The sequence below is a fragment of the Physcomitrium patens genome, chromosome 17 (assembly GCF_059467195.1).
Source record: "Physcomitrium patens ecotype Gransden chromosome 17, ASM5946719v1, whole genome shotgun sequence".
NCBI lineage: Eukaryota > Viridiplantae > Streptophyta > Bryopsida > Funariales > Funariaceae > Physcomitrium > Physcomitrium patens.
This window is the reverse complement of record NC_143426.1, coordinates 5,780,217-5,798,529: the sequence shown is the minus strand read 5'-3', so window position 1 is coordinate 5,798,529 and position 18,313 is coordinate 5,780,217. Positions and strand designations below refer to the sequence as shown.

General features: G+C 33.2%; 2 protein-coding genes across 3 annotated transcripts; one reads left to right on the top strand and one right to left on the bottom strand.

Annotated features, from left to right (window-relative positions):
* Positions 1-3,980: 3,980 nt before the first annotated feature.
* On the bottom strand, positions 3,981-6,466 carry LOC112294124 (uncharacterized). 2 transcript variants are annotated; one of them, XM_073540025.2, is made up of 3 exons: positions 5,506-6,466; positions 5,162-5,345; positions 3,981-4,978 (listed from the first exon to the last, which is right to left on the bottom strand). In XM_073540025.2, the coding sequence occupies exon 3, from the start codon at positions 4,880-4,882 to the stop codon at positions 4,583-4,585; it is 300 nt and encodes a 99-aa protein (XP_073396126.1). In that variant the 5' UTR covers positions 4,883-4,978; positions 5,162-5,345; positions 5,506-6,466; the 3' UTR covers positions 3,981-4,582. The 2 variants fall into 2 exon arrangements, with proteins under 2 accessions (XP_073396126.1, XP_090099724.1); XM_090243598.1 differs by having other exon boundaries at positions 5,459-5,588.
* An 8,154-nt stretch (positions 6,467-14,620) lies between these two features.
* On the top strand, positions 14,621-17,129 carry LOC112294889 (uncharacterized). Its single transcript, XM_024545868.3, has 3 exons — positions 14,621-15,375; positions 16,229-16,349; positions 16,538-17,129. Exons 1-3 carry the CDS (start codon positions 14,839-14,841, stop codon positions 16,600-16,602), a joined length of 723 nt encoding a protein of 240 aa, XP_024401636.1. The 5' UTR covers positions 14,621-14,838; the 3' UTR covers positions 16,603-17,129.
* Positions 17,130-18,313: the final 1,184 nt, after the last annotated feature.

The following is an 18,313-nucleotide window of genomic DNA, read 5'->3' as shown; positions in this document are numbered from 1 at the left end:
ACTTGATTAACAAGATTTTGAATTAAATTACTAAAAAAGTTAAAATTATGAGAAATTCAATCTATTTGAAGATTATATTTTTTTAACCATGATAAACTTAAAATAAGCAGATTGGAGTGAGATCTTATCACATTAAATATTACTATGTAAATATGGTCTTTAATTGTTATACTTAAAGGAATAATTTTATAGATAACATTTTTAGAAGACAACAAACAACCATCAATGACTTCTATATGTACGAATTTAGTTTTCTTGACCAAAAGTATTTCTTATTTTTTCACAAAGTCTTTGTCTATAAAATAGATTTAGGTTCTTGAATCTAAAAATATAAAAACTTTGTGATTTTTAGGTCTTAAATACACATCTTTTGTAAAACAAGATGAAAGATTTTAAAAGAGAATAAGACCTTTATTAGGTATTACGCATAATTCCAAATGCAAAGTCCTTATTGTAGTTGAAAAAACTCATTTTTTGACACATTGTCTTCTTTGTCAATCTTGTTTTTCATTCTTTAATTGCTTTGATTCTCTGAATAATATTGAGCAGTGTGTTTAGCTTCTCTACAATATAAGTAGAAATACACTTGACAATATTTAGTCTTTTCCTACTCCATGAGGGATTTAAAATATATGATATCAATTTGTATTGGATTTGACTTTAATAAATAAGTTTCTAAAAATTCAAGGATTATCATCTTTAGTTGACTTATTCTTTTTCAGCCAAATCTTTATTCTTGACACCTTTCAAATAATTGATTGTTGTATACAATGGCTTAGGTAATAAATTATTTCAAAGATTCTACTTTTGAAATTATCAATATCCAATCTTTGATATTATCTTTTAATTCATATTAAAATTGATTAATAAGAGCTTTATCATTTCAATCCTTATCGTAAGTCAGGTTTTGGAATTCAACAACATATATGGTATCTAACCGTGATTCTTAACATAAAGATAAGAATTTGGTTTCTATCACTCTTTTTTAATTACACTCTCCAAATCTAGTCCTAAACACTTTTAGAAATGAATTCAAATCATAAAGGAATTGTGAATCTTTTTCCATCAAAAGTGCAAATCAAGAAAGATCACTTTTTGATAGAAGTGTATCTTTAAATCCAACTTGAGTAAATCCATCAAGATTTTGGAAGAGATGCAACTTTAGATTGAGTTTGATTTGTTGCAAAAATCCATAAGATTTTGATTTTGTTCCATTAAACTTCTTTGGGCATACTAATCCTTATATATGTCATAGTTATAGAAGCAAAAGTTCTTTGATTTGGTTATAAGATCAATTCATTTGTTTCCTTTAACTGCACAACTTCTTGACATAAAATTTGTTCTTTCATAGAAATAGAATTAGTGTTTTTGTAGTTGGTATTAATAATGTGTGGAATTTCGACTTTAAGAGTGTTAGCAAGTTTGTAAAGATTTGCAATAGTTGCTAATCTATTTTTACTTTTGCCAAGGATAGCATCCATGATTTTTCTTTCTATTTCAAAAAACTTAACAAATTTACAAGTTAAATTAGAAGATAGTTATGTGCAACCTCTAATGTGAAATGAAAATTTTCACAAAGAAAGATAATCTGCTCTCTTTAAAGAAAAAATCAATGTTAAAAATTAAATAATTTGTTTAAATGTGAATAATCTGCAACCTTCAAAATACAACAATAGAAGTGAGGTAATCTACTCACTTTTATAAAAAGACAAGAATAATGAACTAGTATACTTGTCAAACTATTAAAGACATAAATTTCAAAGTTTTTTTTTTCAATACACTCTTAAATTACTCAAAAACACTAAAAAATCTTTTAAAGATGGTAATATATTAAATTATAATGTCTATTACCAAAGACAAGAAGACTAAAAAGTCTTGAAATAAGACTAAAGACTAGAAAGGCATTGGCAAGAGTGAAGAAGGCCTCACTCTTATTTCTATATATATTCTCTAATCAAGACCTACATTGTGATATTATATTGAACCTCCAACATGTATAGATTTTACTAGACACATGACTTAACTTACAAGACATTATCAATATGTGCACCACATAGTTAGCTTGTTCTATAAGCTATTAATATATGTATCATGAAGCTAACTTATTCACTAAGTTTTTAACCTACTAATTAACTACAAACATATATAAAGTCAAACCAGCATCTATAAAGCTTCTAGGAAGCTTCTTTAAAAGATATTATAAAATTAATATAATTTTATCTACTTCTACTTAATCATATTAATAATTATTGGAGTAAATATGTATATCTATGACATTGTGTTGAAGATCTTATTAAAACAAGCCTTCTTACAACTATATTTGCTCAATATTTAAGGTATAATTTGCGATGTAATAGATTTGGACTTATACAACTATTTGAATACTTAGAGTTTTATTTGGCATTAGTTTTATTCTACCTCCAATTTAATGTCAAAGATGTGAAACTTATATCTTTATTTTTCAATATTGTTGCTAGATTTACTAATGCTACAAGCATAGACAATAAAAGTGAAAAAAAATTGTGACGATAAGAATTATTTATATACAACAATATTAAATTAATTTCATATATCTTAATTAGGTTTTGTGTCTTTATATTTATAACTAAGTCAAAGATGGGTAGTGTAAGTTGGCATGTATTTTCACATGTTATATCTATTTTATACAAAAAATTAATAATTTATAATATTATTTGAGCTATAAATACAATATGTTGAATATATTTGTACTTTGAGTGAGGTAGATGATAAAATTGAGGTATATAAAAATAGATTATATATAAAAAAAAAATCCACGATAATACTTGATAAATGTAAATTATTATTTGAATTTTAAGTTTATATAATTAATATGTAAATATTTTGCTCATATGATATAATTTGTACAAAAAGATATTTCAGATTTATTTATTTAAATTGATATATAATTCTCATGTATAAATGAAGCTTAATATATACATTTCAAAAAAGCTCTAAACTAATGCGGAGATAATTAGAAAAATTTTCTCTAAATAAATATTTATATTACATATACAACAAAAAAAAATTGATCTCTAATACAAATATTACATTTATTTTTTTAGTTTGGATTTGAAACAATATTATCTTTTGTAGACATATATTTTAAATATCAAAGTCACCTACTACTTAGCAATAAGAAAATTGCTTAGATTTGTCATAAATTTATAAATTAAAAATCATATTTTTATAATACTAAGAATAATTTATGACTAAGACAATAGATTTTTTTGAATAGAGTATTCTTCACAAAAGTTTTATAGTGTATGATTTAGTACATAAGTAATATTTAATAAGTATATTATTTATCAAATACAGATCACTACAATCACTTTTATTAAAATGACACCTCAGTTTTATCATCTGCCTCATTCAAAGTACAAACATAGTTTTAAAAATAGAAATACTTATTGGAAGTAATATTTGCATGAGTTGGTTTTTTTCTTCTTTTGTAACAAATAATGGAATATACATTTGCTACAAAAGAAGTTTCTTATTTATTACCTTTTGTTGTTAAACATTAATATAAGTATAGATTATTGGCTACAAATTACCTCTTTGTTGTAAGTACAATTCTAATATTTAATGTCTATACAAGTTGCTATTAAATATATTCATTAATTTATTGATTTATTTTAATGTCTCTATCCTCAAACTATGCTAAATTATAGCTGTTAATTTGCAAACAAATATGATTCCATGTGTTTTGCACCATCTCTATTTGGCTCATGAACTACATCAATTATAGATTATCACACTTGAACATGTCTTCTTTGGTTGACAATTAAAGACTTGTAAATGATATACATTGTGGCAGTTACATTTGCCATTTTAAGATGTAAACAAAGATTTTCAAGATGTTGAAAATTGCATCAGAGAAGGTTGTGAATTGGGCATTTTGGCTTGCAATCATGGCCTTGGGAGTTGTACATCATGAAAAGTATATCATAGACTACAAAATGTAGATCCAAAGTAAGGCAAAATGTGGATTATGGATCAGACATCGCTGGCAGTTTTGACAGAAGCTTAATGGAGTATATCCAAAGTCCCCCTTCTAGACTTCAAAGGCACAACCATATTTGCAGATACACTATCCACATCACACCAGACTAACAACTAGAAATCGCTGTTAACAATGAACTGCTATTCAACCAGTTCTGCAACACTTAACCCCATTGGTCTTGTATGAACACAATTGACATATTACTTGCTTACAAGGTCAGAGCACTCAAAACCCCAGCCACAAGCTGCAAAATGGACGAGTTAAAAAAATTAATGAGAAGAATTAGTATACACGACGAGAATTTGAACAAAGCTTGAAATGGCCAAAATTCACCCTACAAACCCTAAAACTACCCTAACCCATCACTGACTGGCTTGCAGGCTGTCTTACAAAACCCTAAATCTGTGCAAGGTTTAGGTTTTCGTTCTCGTTTTCCACACTATTATTTTGATATGGGTGCGAAAGGAATGCTGCAAAAGCGCTCTGAAATTCTCACACAACGAAATGAGATTTATGCCAGCGTGTTTTTGAGTTGCGAAGCAGGAGACTCATCTGACACAATCAAGGGTTTCGCGGCGGATTGGAAGCTCGGATCTCCACAGGAATCGGCCTCCCTGTCCCACTGCCGCCGCAGGAGTTGCACCGCATCATGCCAGAGCCTGCGCATGTGTTGCATCCCACGTCGTTGTCCGACCACCGCGTGCACATGCAAGGCACTCGCCTGGATCCGTTGCACGTCGGGCACTGGCTGAATCGGGTCACGGTCTTCTCTTTTTCAGCGTCTACGATGGATTTGATTAACCAAACGCTGGCAAGCGCACTGATGCCTTGCACGACCTGAGTAACCACTCCTGGCGCCATGTTGTAACTTAGGCAGACGGCAATGCACCCGGTGAGACCGCGTTGAAGATGGATCTCGATTGGTGAATCTCCAGGCTGAGCCCTAAGTGGGTGTACCTGCATATGAAATTGTGGCGAAACGAAGGATGCCACCATCCTAAGGATTTAAAAAGGATTTGAACCTAACAGAGGACAGGTATGCAGTAGAAATTGTCGGCTCTTACTCCATTCGATTGGGATTACGTAAACAGCAGATTTCAATTCTAAGATTCACCTGGAATTTCGTCCCCAAGATCATACCTCAGCTCAAGCGACTCCTCAAGGATTCTTCCCCAATCGATGACGTTGAAACGATGTCGGCGATGTGACGGACACCCAGCAACGCCGCCACGGAATTCCCAATCGAACCGGAGCAGAAGACTTGGAAATATGCAGAGCGGTTCACTTGAAGTTCCGTCACTTCCAGCTATGGAATTCAAACAACCTGCACGAATTCAGTGAACTACAAGTATGAAATTTTCGTCCGAGTGAATTGCACCATGTGAGATTTCAACCCTGCAATATGCTGCGAAATATAGAACCTCCATGTCAACATACCATCTCCAAGTCGAGAAAGTCATTCTCTACCCTATTGAGCACCATACCCGTCCGCTGTAGTGCGAATCGACGGCTTGACTTGCAATTCAGACGTGTATGTGGCTGTTGCGTCCATGAGCTTCGAATCTAATGAACATGACCAAGACTTGCAGCATGCAGTCGATGCACGCAAACGTGGCTACACAAGAGGCCAGTAGTTGCTTCTCACCGAGCGCCGTCGATGGCCGGAAGTAAATACATCTGGTCAGCAACCGAAAGATGTGGAGTTCTTTAACTCCTTTATATCCACAATTTTGATTATGTATTCCATAATTTGACTGAACAATACCTGCAATCACACGATATCTTTTTCAGTCACCGTGTTGCTCGCAGACATCTCCTGTGGGATGGTGAGAACTGTGGTATTCTACGTAAAAAAATTCGGGACTAGAGATGGATCGATTGCATTGGACGGTGAAAGCCACCGAAGGCTGCACATGCGGGGTTAGTTTTCAGAATCCACAACCACTTCAGAAAAATGCAAAAACTGGAACTTCAAATCGCCAAACATTACTCTCTGTCTGAATTCTAAAAACATTTTCCATTCTTGTGACTTCTGAGGAGACGTGCGAGTGAAGCTGGTGGGTGAATCAGGATTTTCTGACGAGTCGCATGGGCTGTTTTTGACATCAACTACATTCACAAGAAACTCCGCCTAACGCTCATTTACTTTTCGATGAAATAGAAGAGCAGTCAGGAATGTGGGAGAATATGCACTATTGCCCATATTCGCGAGGGCTCTGAGCGAAGCAAAATGAGTGCGCGCTGTGGTTGGTCAGCTTTCAGCCTTGGTATCTCCGCCAAGCATCGATTATATTTCAAGTGAACAGGACTGGAGTGATGATGGTCGACACTGTTCAACACTTCATTTGTCTAAGCTCAAAATGTTGAAAATTCAAACTGTTAAAGAAAGATTTAAAGCAGTTTTGTCAGATGGGTTCCGTATGGTTCCGAAGACGGCGACCATTCACTGTAACGCCCCATCCACAAGCCTCGGCTGCGGTACAATCCAAGCATCCACAGCACAATAATCTAGCAGCATTTCTGACATGCAAAACGACGAATCAGGGATCGAGATGGAGTAAGAAAAGATGTCACCAGTCAACGCTCTGCGGTTTCCAGTCGAATTTTATCCCTAAGTTGAGCATTTGCTTACAAACATCCACTTCTTGCATGAAAAAAAACAAAGTTCAGAAACACGATTCCGTTTGCTAATTTTCTCGAGAATAATAAATATTCATTATTTAGTCCTGATGCTTGCGCTTTGACAGGCCACCTAGTGCCCTCGTCCTGGGGTGTCCTGCCGTTGAAAGTTCTTAATTTGTATACAATTTTACAAGTACGCACTAAACGACGTTAGTAGCGGACTATGGTGAAGTCGGCACCAGGTGGAGCTAGATAAAATCGTAGTCAGAGGGTTTGAGTTCACGCAGTTTGGTCTTCACCACGGCAAATGTTTACCTCGCAGCCAAGCGATTCTGTCAGATTCTCAAATTTAGTATATTTTGTAAATTTTGACTACGCAATTCTTAGGCCAGAGTTTCATTGAAAGAAAAGAAAAAACTATATATATACATATATTTATACAAACAATTCAGATCTGCTCAAAATCATTTTCCTGCAACAGCAACAAGGAGCTTAACCGCCCCAGTTAAAATTTCAGGCTTTTTTGCACTCATCAGAGATGGTTGTGCGGCACTAACCACAAATTCATTCTTAGCAACTACTGATGTTAGATGGTCGGTGTCTTGTAGCTGACTGTTCTGAAGAAGAGACAGTAATTAAATTAGAACTTGGGATTTTGGTTACAATCATAAGTTGACTTAAATCAAGTTGTTGCTTAATAAAACAATGTCAGTGAGGAAGAGATAGTGTATGTGGCAACCCTACAAATCAAACACAAGAGGTTAAGCAAGATTAACTAAAAGAACAAAATGTTGTTTCATGCAATGATCATAACTGCAACAAAGGAATCCAAAGGCAAGTCAAGAACATGGTTAAATTAGGACTTCTAAAGGGCTTCTATAAGTGACTACACAAAATAACAATCAAACGATAAAGATAGCAAAACAATTGAGTTTCTCAACATAATTTCTTGAAAGCATCTACAAGTGTATTTGTCAAGGAGTTTTAAAGATTTGTTACTTTGAAATTTGAATCTTGTTTATCAAATTGATGTAGAAATTGTGAAGCAAGAGATACAATACTTTAGTATATGTATATATATATATATATATATATACATAATTGCAAATTTTGAGGAAAATAAACCTTCAAATCTTTCAATTGAACTATGATTCTAAAATTTGCATCAAAAAACCAAACAAAGCTTGATCATTAAAATGTGACATTTAATGGGAAATTAATATTATGTATTAAAAAAAAAAAAAAAAAAAAAAAAACTAGAATATAATCAAATGATTGCAAATAATCAATTTCCATAAAATTTTCTTTTGATATTCATACTTTACTAGAGTAGATTCAAGATTTTAATTCTTCTATTTTTAATCTTTGTCAATTTGATCTTAAGATTTGACTACTAGTTATGTTGCAAAATTTCTTGAAATTTTTTAGGCACCAATAAGTACGATAACCAAATAACTTTAAAATGATTTTTAATTAAAATAACAACAATATTATTGTAATGGAAGTTAATCAATTTACACTACATACCATAATAAGATACAATAGTGTCTTAATCAATGCTAGAACATATGAGACATCTATCATTGTTACTGTGTTTATCATTTGTTTGATATCTTTTGTTAGTTTTGATTAATTAATAGAATCATTTAATTGATTTAAATCAACAAAACTTTTGGTAACATAGGAATTACATTTTTTTTTTCTTTCTAACAAAGCACACTTGATTAAATCACATTTTATGCTCTAAGATAATATTAAATATATTTTAAAAGATAAAAAGGGAAATGAAATAGAATTCGGTGATAAATTATGTTACTTTAACAAAGACAAATACTTGTTAGACTGGACAAATTTTACACTATATGACATATGTTATATCAATCTTATATTTTAAAGCATTACACGAAGGGAGATACAATGTCATTCTGTAAATGCTTATAATATGTAAAAATTAGTTAGAACATATAATATGTTCAAAAGTCTTGGTGTATATTAGAATAGTTAATAGACTAATTTAAAGAGAGTGGATTCAAGAAACTTTATTTTGAGTTTTAACTTTTTAACTATAGCATTTCAAAAAAATTATAGAATCTAAATGTTAGTATGAAGCCTTGAGAGGAGATTAGAGCCTAAAGAAGAAATTCTTAACTAGGAGGCTTATTGGGAGGGATGAAAGCAAGGCATGGTTGGATGAAGGCAAGGAATGGGAATCTTCATTCCTATTGGTCGAAGGCCATGCCTAATGGGCTTCAAGGAGGCTGCCCAAGGCCTTATTAGGGATTAGGGTTTCACATTTGGGGGCATTTGAGCTTTGGAGGCTAAGGTCAGTAAGTTCAGGGTTTTGGATATAATTTGGATGAAGAGTTTGTGTGATTTTGAGTTTTTGTGAAGGAAATATACGTGTTCAAAGTTGAGGTGTCAAATTTGTACCTACTGTCACTCTTTGAAGTATAACATATGCATACAGAGAGCAATGAAAGATCGAAAATTGGAGTTGGAGAGAACACTTTCTTGGCTACGCTTTACATATATTGTTTGATAAATTCCAAGTCTGGATGAAAGAGTTATAGGGCATTGAAGACAGCACATGTAATTCAAAGGCAGTAAGTGAGTCATTTTGTTGATAGTAATGGTTGGAGCCATATCTTGAGTTTTTGGACGAATTTTTGGCTCAAAATTTCCATAAGTATGAGTTATTAGGTTAAAAAGCTATAAATCAAAGTTTCATGGTATTTGAATACTTATTTTGTGAGATATGAAGAAAATAGCACATGGATGTATGTAAGCTAGGGTTTAAAGCTATTGTTAGGGTTTTGGTGATATTTCAAGATCCGTAACGAATTTGCACTTAAATTTTATTGTGGTAGCTTTTGAAAGTATATCAATACTTCATGTTAAATTTTAGGTTGTTTGGAAGGTCCGATTGTGAGATATGAGCTGTTGAAGTTCGGAAAACATTTCTCATAAGGATATTTAAGGCTTTAAGATACTTTATCATACATTTGGGTGTTTCTTGGGTACTTGGGCTAATGTATTGATGTAATTGCCCTAAAAGGGAAAATATTATATATATAAACTTGGAACTTTTATATCTTAGATTTGATTGAGCATTTAGTGGTAGCCAGAAACCCAGTGCTTTCTTGAGGCAAACTCTCTCCACCCCAACAATGATATTATTTGACAACCTTCTAGTAAATTTGTATCTTCAACATATCTATTTAAATAGACTTATTATAAGATAAAAACTAAATCTTCACTATCTTAAAGGACAAAAAGTCAAGACCTCAATTAAAGACAATTGTAAATGGCATAGGAATGCATTATTTATAATCAAATTTTTTAAAAGAATATATATATATATTAAAAAATATCCTGAAAAGAATCTATAATAGATTGCATATTGATCTTTAAAATGCCAATATATAAAATAACTATAAAATTATACTAATAATTTATTAATTTTTTTTAATAAAATAAATAAAATAAGTAAATAAATGGTGTAACAATTTATTATATTTGTGTTTTAAAGATACAAAAGAATTTTTTAAAAATATTATTTTCTAATTATATCCCTTGATTATTTGAAAAAAATATTATATATATTTATTTTAAAATATATCTTAAATGAGAATCTAATTAATATTTGGTATTTTGAATTGTATTATATAATCTTACATAAATCTTTAAAGATGTTAGTAAATGATGTTTAAATATACATAAGATAACTGTATTATTTTTAGAATATATTCTTTGATTAAATATTTAAAAAATAATATGCAAACTTTCTAAATTCTATTAAAAGATCTAAAATAAAATTTTCTTAAGATATTTTTATTTAATATATATATATATATATATAATAATAATAATAATGAACTAAGATAAAATTTATTAAGCTTTTAAATTTAGATAATAATTTTTATTTGTAATAATTAGACTATATGATATTAAGTTTTTTTTAAATAATATAAATTAATTAATTCATTAATAAAATTAAAATAACCTTTCATAAATTTAATCTTCTACTATTTTAAATTATATAATAAATAAATTATACTCTTTTATATTACTCAACAATGGATAGATATGATTTGATAAAGCTCTAAATATTTTAAATTTAAAGATCTAATTGCACTTTATGACTACATTAAGATTAATTGGCCCATTTTATATTTTAAATTTCCTTAAATTAAATCAAATATGGCATAAATAGTACTTAATTCTTAATAAAATATGATGTAAGTCAATATATATATATATATATTATATTATATATATATATATTATATTATATATATATATATTATATTATATATATATATATTATATATATATATATATATATATATATATATATATATATATATATATATATTATATTATATATATATATATATATATATATATATATATATATATATATATATATATATATATATATTATATATATTTTTTGTAGATAAAAAAAACTTATATATTAAAAAATGACTAGGCTTTGAATATATTGAATATATTCTGAGTATATTAGATTAAATATGATTGTAGTCTTAAATGTACTACAATAGAAAATAATAGAATAAAAAAATATTTAATTTATAGAATAAAAATATTTAATAAAATAGTGTATATTCTTTAAGATAAAATAATATAAAAAATTTAATTAAAAATTATTAAAAAAATGTGTGATTTCTTGATCTATTAAGATTACAAAGTATAATAGAATCTTACTTTTGAACATTAATATGCATTGCACACCTATAAAAAAAAAAATTATAACAAAATACAATAGATAATGTTAAATTGATCTTGGTAGTGGTTAAACCAATCCATCAATCAACACCTTCATTGTAACCTTCTCTCTACCTCCCATCTCGTCTCAATCCCATCCATCCTCCATTCTTTAGTTCTTATTTCTAGCTTACATCTCTTATTTATGTTTTTTTTCCTAACTTCCATCTTTCATCCCAAATTTCTTATTATTTTTTGTATTGTATGTCATTCTACTTTAATACAAAAAATAAACCCAAGAAATCCCTTTAACCTTTTTTGTATCTTATGATACTTTCATGTTTTTTAGGATTTTTTTTAATATAATTTATTTCTTTTGGATACATGTCTTATTACTATATATATATATATATATATATATGTATATAGAAAAGCACATGCAATTAAAAAAAACCAATAATTTATTTATTTGTGCATATACATATATACCTCATGAAAGGAAAAAAATAACAATAATATATATATATATATATATATATATATTCAAGGTGGGTAGAAATGGAGAGGTGGAGATGAAAAAGAAAGGTTGCAAATGAGAATGAGAGGTTGAAATGGGAAACAAGGGACGAGAAGTTGAGATGAGGGCTAAGAACAAGGACAAGGGATTGATGAGAGGGATATAATGATGGTTTTGAAGGGTGGGTTGATTTAACCATTGTTATAGTTGATTTAATATTTTTCAACATAATAATCTCTAAAAAGATTAATTTAGCATAGATAGATATTATTAAACATAAACATATAACAATCCAAAAAAGAAAAGAATCTTTGTTTCTAAATGCTCTACAATGATCTAAAAAATACTACAAAAGTTTCAAAATGCTCTACTTCACAATTTGTGTAAGAGTAGGAATATATATTTTACATCTTTTTTAACAAATAAGAATTTGAAAATTGACCAAAACTAGCACTCAACTTTTAATATGAATTATTTTTATGATGCCTTCACTTAAATTAAAAATATAAAGATATTTTGATCTTTTATAGTGTGAGTGTACTACTGTACTATCTAAGAACCAATAAATATACAAAGAGAGATACGGTGTAATTAGAATACAAACAAAGCAATTTGGTTTAAGTTAATAAACTACAATAAACCTCACGAAAGGAAAGCACTAACATTAATTTGTATAAAATCTCAAAATGAAGTATACCATTTAAAGAAATCAGAAAACAAAAAAGTAATTAAAAATAAAAACTAGTAGTCAAAAGTGCAATTACTTCAATTAAATGAAGCTATATTTCCCTCCTTCCTAAAATTTGTACAGTGCATCTTGTAAAAGTGAATACGCATCTTGCACTAAAACCTCAAACTAAAACTTAAAAGTTGTACCAGTTTTTCACTAATCAACTTAGGAATACGTTTTTTAACGTTTCAAAACTAAACACACATATGTATATATATATATATATATATATATAAATGAAGTAGTTGAATTTTCGCAGTTATGGTTAGAGATCAGAGGTTCTTTACTCAAATGGGACGAAGGTCTCCTGATACGGGGGCTTGAGGTGTCCTATTTCACCCGGCAGCTTAAAACACACAACTCACATCCAGAGGCATTGACATGCGTGATCTTTAAGACCTTACAGCTCAAATTGACACAGAAGTTCAATGCCAACGTACAATGACGGTCCAGCCTACAACCAAAGATATTCTCTCTCATTAAAATAGTGCTAAGGGGGCAGTGTCGTCTTTCAATGATTTCTGAAAGATTTCGTGTGATCGCTTGACAGACGATCCCGCAAGTCAGAGTACTATGTGGGGCTGCATCGGTGGTTGCAAACAAAGTTTACTAAAATCCAAAGCTATCACATATTCTGCACTCATGCTTCCAGATGAAAGCTATCAGTATCTCCTCCCTGCAAACTCCAAGAGCTGTACTTCCAACTTTTCACAATGAATCTAGAAGGACGTTTTTTTCTGGTATCATAACCTGGTCGAGTAAACAAAACCTATACATCCCCAACAACGATCCGCGCAGACCCGGGTAATGAGTTGACATTCTTCGCATTTACCGCGCTAACCCAAAAGAATAACAGTCGATTCGAGAATGCAATCATGAACTGTCCAAGACACAATCTTGACTTCGGTTACAAGTCGGGGGGAATGCATCAACAACACTCTCTGAGCCAATCTAGACGATGTGCACTATTGTTACCCCATCACGTCAAGAAAAGGGTGATGCAACAGCTTCACAACGAAACTCGATATCTCTCCGCGACCAATATCGTCGCAATGTACGCGACGATCGACGTCGTCGCATCGCAACTACACTTAACTGAGGGCTTTAACCCTGCACCTCGAGGAGATGTAAGTGAGGGACATTATTTGAAGGCGTGGTGGTCGGCGCCGGGACGTCGTTGGCGGCCTGCTCGACTTTCTCCTTCAAACCCATCTTTCCGATTGCCAATCGACAAGCTTCGAAGAGCGAAGGAACTATCGCAACACGGTGGATCCGATCGGATCGGATCGGACTGGAAATACGGTGCAATTTCAGGAGCGGCGGCAGGAGTGCGATTTTCTGAACCAGGGAAAACCCTTCATCCGAACCCCGTCAAAGCCCTCTACCAACGTTAACTTTTTCACAAAACGTTTCCTTTTTCCTTTTTACGTTTCCAGAACCTTCCGTTCGTTTGTTCGTTCGTTCGTTCCCGAGTGGAAGCTTGAATGCGACCCTGGGCGAAGCAAGAGCCGGCACGCAGTCGCGGCGCCAGGCTCCCAAACTTCACTTCCGCGCACAATCTCTCGCTCCATCACGCAAACCCGCGCTGCGGAATTGATCAACCCCGACGGCAACAACCACGGACAGCAACAACAGGGGGCATCATTACAGTATCGTGGGGGTGAAGGCATCATCGCGCATTCACAGCTCTCCATCGCCATCGTCATCGTCATCGTCAGGGTGGAAGAAGTCTGTTGTTACTGGGTTCGTAGAATCCGTCGATTGCTTGTATAACTCCCGCTGCCGCTACGCATGACCCGCGCCGTGGGTCTTCGTTGTCATGGGCTCTGAACAGGCAGGTTTAGGGAGCGTTGAGGTTTGCCATCTCTGACGGCGAGGGTGGTGGTGGTGGTGGAGTTTGATGATGGTGGTCATGGTTGTGTTCGTGACGTTGTGAAGGAAGGCGATTGGTTGGGGAGTGAGGAGCAAGAAGGTGTGTGTGGGTGGGTGGGTGGGTGTTGAGAGTTGGGAGTTGAGAGATTTGGAGGTCTGGGAGTGGGTACGGTTGTGGAGTAAGATTGAAATGGTCGCGTTGGGAGAGTTCTGAAGGTGGGTTGTTGATAGTCTCGTGGCTGCTTAAGAGTTGTAAGGTTTTGAGTGGTTTGGTGTAGGGATAGGAAGAGTGGGGGGAGAGGGGGTGAGGAGGAGAGAAAGAGGAGGTTTGGTGAGTGATTTGGCGCGATGGGTTTGGAATTCAAGCCCTATTTTACGTGGGAGGCGGAGGAGCACGATCGCCATGTGAATAAGTGTGGCGAAGAGAAGCAGCAGCAGACGACGACGACGTTCGCGCCGGCGGACAGCGAGCAGAGCGATGTCTCTGAGAGTTTGAGTGGGCATATTGTGGCGAGTCGTGGGAGTAGTGAGGCGGAGGCGGGCACTGACGGGGAATCAGGGTTGGTGTTTGCGAATGGGGTCGCAGCGGGTGCGGCTGTTCCTGCTTCGAGTCCGGGCACCGGGATCAGGGAATTGGTGGCGTCGCTGACAGCCATGAACGCGGAGAATCGCGAGTATGCAGTAATGGTGGCGTCGGAAGAGGACAATGTGAACGAGTACAAGAGCTTTTTTTCGATTGTGCTGGATTACCCTCAGTTTCTGGGGCAGGGGGAGACGAAGGACAGCGCGCTTAGGCAGGCCAGCAGATTTTTGCATTACGCTTTCGGGTCGGCCATTCTGAAAAACGAAGCGATTCCTGCTCCCTCGGGTGGTGCCGAATTGGAGGTAATCTCTAACCCTCTCTCCGTTTTCTTTTGCCGACAAATTTCTATTTAAATCAATGCTTAAGACTTGGTCTCAAATTCTGCCGTCCTCGTTGCATTGATCACGGAATAATCAGAATTAAACAATTCTCATGTTATCTTCGAGGTTTTTGTCATGTTGGATAAAAATGGTAGTAGCTCTCACACACACACACACTCTCTCTTTCTCTCTCTCACTATTAGTTCTGGGTTAGAAAATCTGGAGAGGCTCATGAAAATCGTTTGGAGGTTTTTGAATATTGTCCAATTGTATGATAATCCACTATTATGTTAGAAGCCTTGTTGTTTCTAAGGTTTAAATAATTACATGTACTAGAAACCTTTGGTGAGTAAAATGGTCATTTCACGCGGTTCTTCCAAACATTCAAACCCTTCCACGACTAAACTCAAGTTTCAGTTAGAGGCCCGTTGGTCGACAGAATCGCCTTTGTTTGTATGTTCTCCCTTTGCCCTGTTATTTATTATTAGGAATTCGAACCGAAGAAGAGAGATTGGTTTGTGTTCACTGAATATCTTTCGTCGAAGTCTGTTCACAAATATTCAAAGAATCAGGTTCGACTTGGCTATTTTCCAGATTGGTCAGGGTTTTTCATGCCTATCACAAACTCAAGAATTATGGTCGTCTTGAACTCCCAACTTGAGTCCGTAACGATCATCAGTCCATTGCCCTCGTAGAACAGCATTTGAGGAAATTTGCGTTGATATCTCCCAGCGGTTAGAATTGAGCTCTTAGATCATTGAGTATTTCGAGAGTAACATTTATCTTGCATCATGTTGCTTCCCGTAACTTCAAGGGATAAATGTCTTGACGGCAGGCAAAGAAGGCGATCACGGAACGAGACTGGCTGATGGCGAAACTGGAGAACTTCTCCATGGAGCTTGTGCCTCTTCAATTCCAGGCCGGCGTAGACTATATGGCACGTCCACCTGAAAGTGGTATGGCTACACTCCCAACATACAAGTCCTAAAGTTCCTTGGATTACCTTTCACGTAATATCTACTTGTTATTTGGCACGTAGACTTTCTACTTAAGAAATTCATACGCGTAGTTTTTTAATGAGTTCTGATCTCTTTGAATCATTCAATATTGACTTGTCATGTATTCATTCCGAATGAGCTTGCAGATGACGAGAGCGATCATGAGGACGAAGAGTTATTTGAGCTGGAGAATAGGATGAGCACACCCTAGGTGTGCTGTTGAGAGGAGACGGTTAATTGAGGAAGGAGCCAGGAAGCAATGGAGTTAGCAGGCAAGCGTGTAACAAAGTTTTGGGTGAAACTATGAGAATCCGTGTAGATAGAAAACAAGGTCTGTTCTTGTGTCCACGTGTTGTGGTCCGAGATTGCAAGGTCGCATGACTTAATAGTGACTGTACAGCAATTGTGATTGATACACATCTAGTGTTTACAGTTCAATTTTCCCTTTCAGATGTTGGTCACCTTCAGGATTTGATTGCTTGGAGGATTGTGCTCTTCTGCTGAGCATTCTTCTGCTACTGTTGTACCAAGGGATTTTTGGTTTCTTACGGCAAACCCAGCCAAGGAGTGTTCTTGTGCACACCTCCACTTCATATGGGTACCCACCAGTTGTAGGAAACATGTTTATCATTGCTTAGAACAGGTTAATTGTTAGTATTTTGAAATAAGTTTTCTGCATTTATTCTAAACAAACCGTGCATTGAATAAGAACATACCGTTCTTTTCATTTTGGTTTCATTAAGTATTGTAGTTTTTTGTTGAGTTGACTGTATTGTAGATCGTCTCGACCATTTTTTTCTTCAAGAATGCAGTATTTCTCTTTTTCTATTCATCTTCTTTTTCTTATTAAGAAATTTTATTGTCAAACATGGAATGATTGAGCTGATCCAACAAGCATGTGATCTTCCTTACAGCTTAGTGATTGCCGTCATTGGTGACGATAACAATGCATGGAGTAATTATCAGTAATGCACTGACATGAAACTTTTATTAACTGTACCAAATGACATCAACTTCACATAATAATTAGTAGAGGAAATTATGTCACAAATAAAAATAATAAACATGCCAAGACAATCTTTTTTATTGTATCTAAATATCTTTTTAAATTTTTGTATTATACAAACAGCTTAATTCACTTAAATTTCATTTATATATACACAAACTTATGAAAAATGTGAAGAGAAAAGTTAGAATATGAAGAAAATTGTAAGTGGTAGATTGTTGTGTTAACAGTACACCTACATATCATTTTCCTGAAATGCTATTGTTGTAACTCCTAATATGATTTTTTACCAACTCAAACATCAATTAGTAGATGTTAATCTATTTGTGCAAAGCACATGACCTCATAGTACCAAAACCAATTTGAAATTTGTTTTGAGTGTTTGGTATAATTAAAATCCAATTGTATTGCTTTTGAAGGTGTCTTGTTATGATTTTTGTCCACCTATCACTTTGAAAATGTCAATAAAATTATTCTTTGAAGCACAAATACTTAAAATGTTATAGTTTGAGTACTATAATTATTAGGTTTTTTCTTGACACATAAATTAATAAACAATAAGAAATACAGAATGTTATTATATATTTTACTTATTTTTTCTATAAGTTTTAAAATATTGATGTTTGTAAAAAAAAGATGCACAATATAATAATAAATACATAATTTAATCTATACATAATTTAACCAAATATTAATTTTTTCATAAAAACATAAAATAAACATGTTTACGTACAATTTGGAGGTACCAATAACATTATTTATATATAATATATCTATATCAAACCACAATAATTGTTGCTCCTAAAATTAGTAAATTTTACAACACACTAAATGACAAAGAACACAGCTATATATATATATATATATATATATATATATTTCATATTAATTACATGAATTGAATATTCAAGATGTT

What these genes read in the sequence shown, in the direction of transcription:
- LOC112294124 (XM_073540025.2), bottom strand. Translation starts at nt 4,882, where the DNA reads ATGGCGCCAGGAGTGGTTACTCAGGTCGTGCAAGGCATCAGTGCGCTT.
- LOC112294889 (XM_024545868.3), top strand. Translation starts at nt 14,839, where the DNA reads ATGGGTTTGGAATTCAAGCCCTATTTTACGTGGGAGGCGGAGGAGCAC. An exon ending in CGGGTGGTGCCGAATTGGAG is followed by an intron (nt 15,376 to 16,228) that starts GTAATCTCTAAC and finishes TCTTGACGGCAG; the next exon opens with GCAAAGAAGGCGATCACGGA. An exon ending in GGCACGTCCACCTGAAAGTG is followed by an intron (nt 16,350 to 16,537) that starts GTATGGCTACAC and finishes ATGAGCTTGCAG; the next exon opens with ATGACGAGAGCGATCATGAG.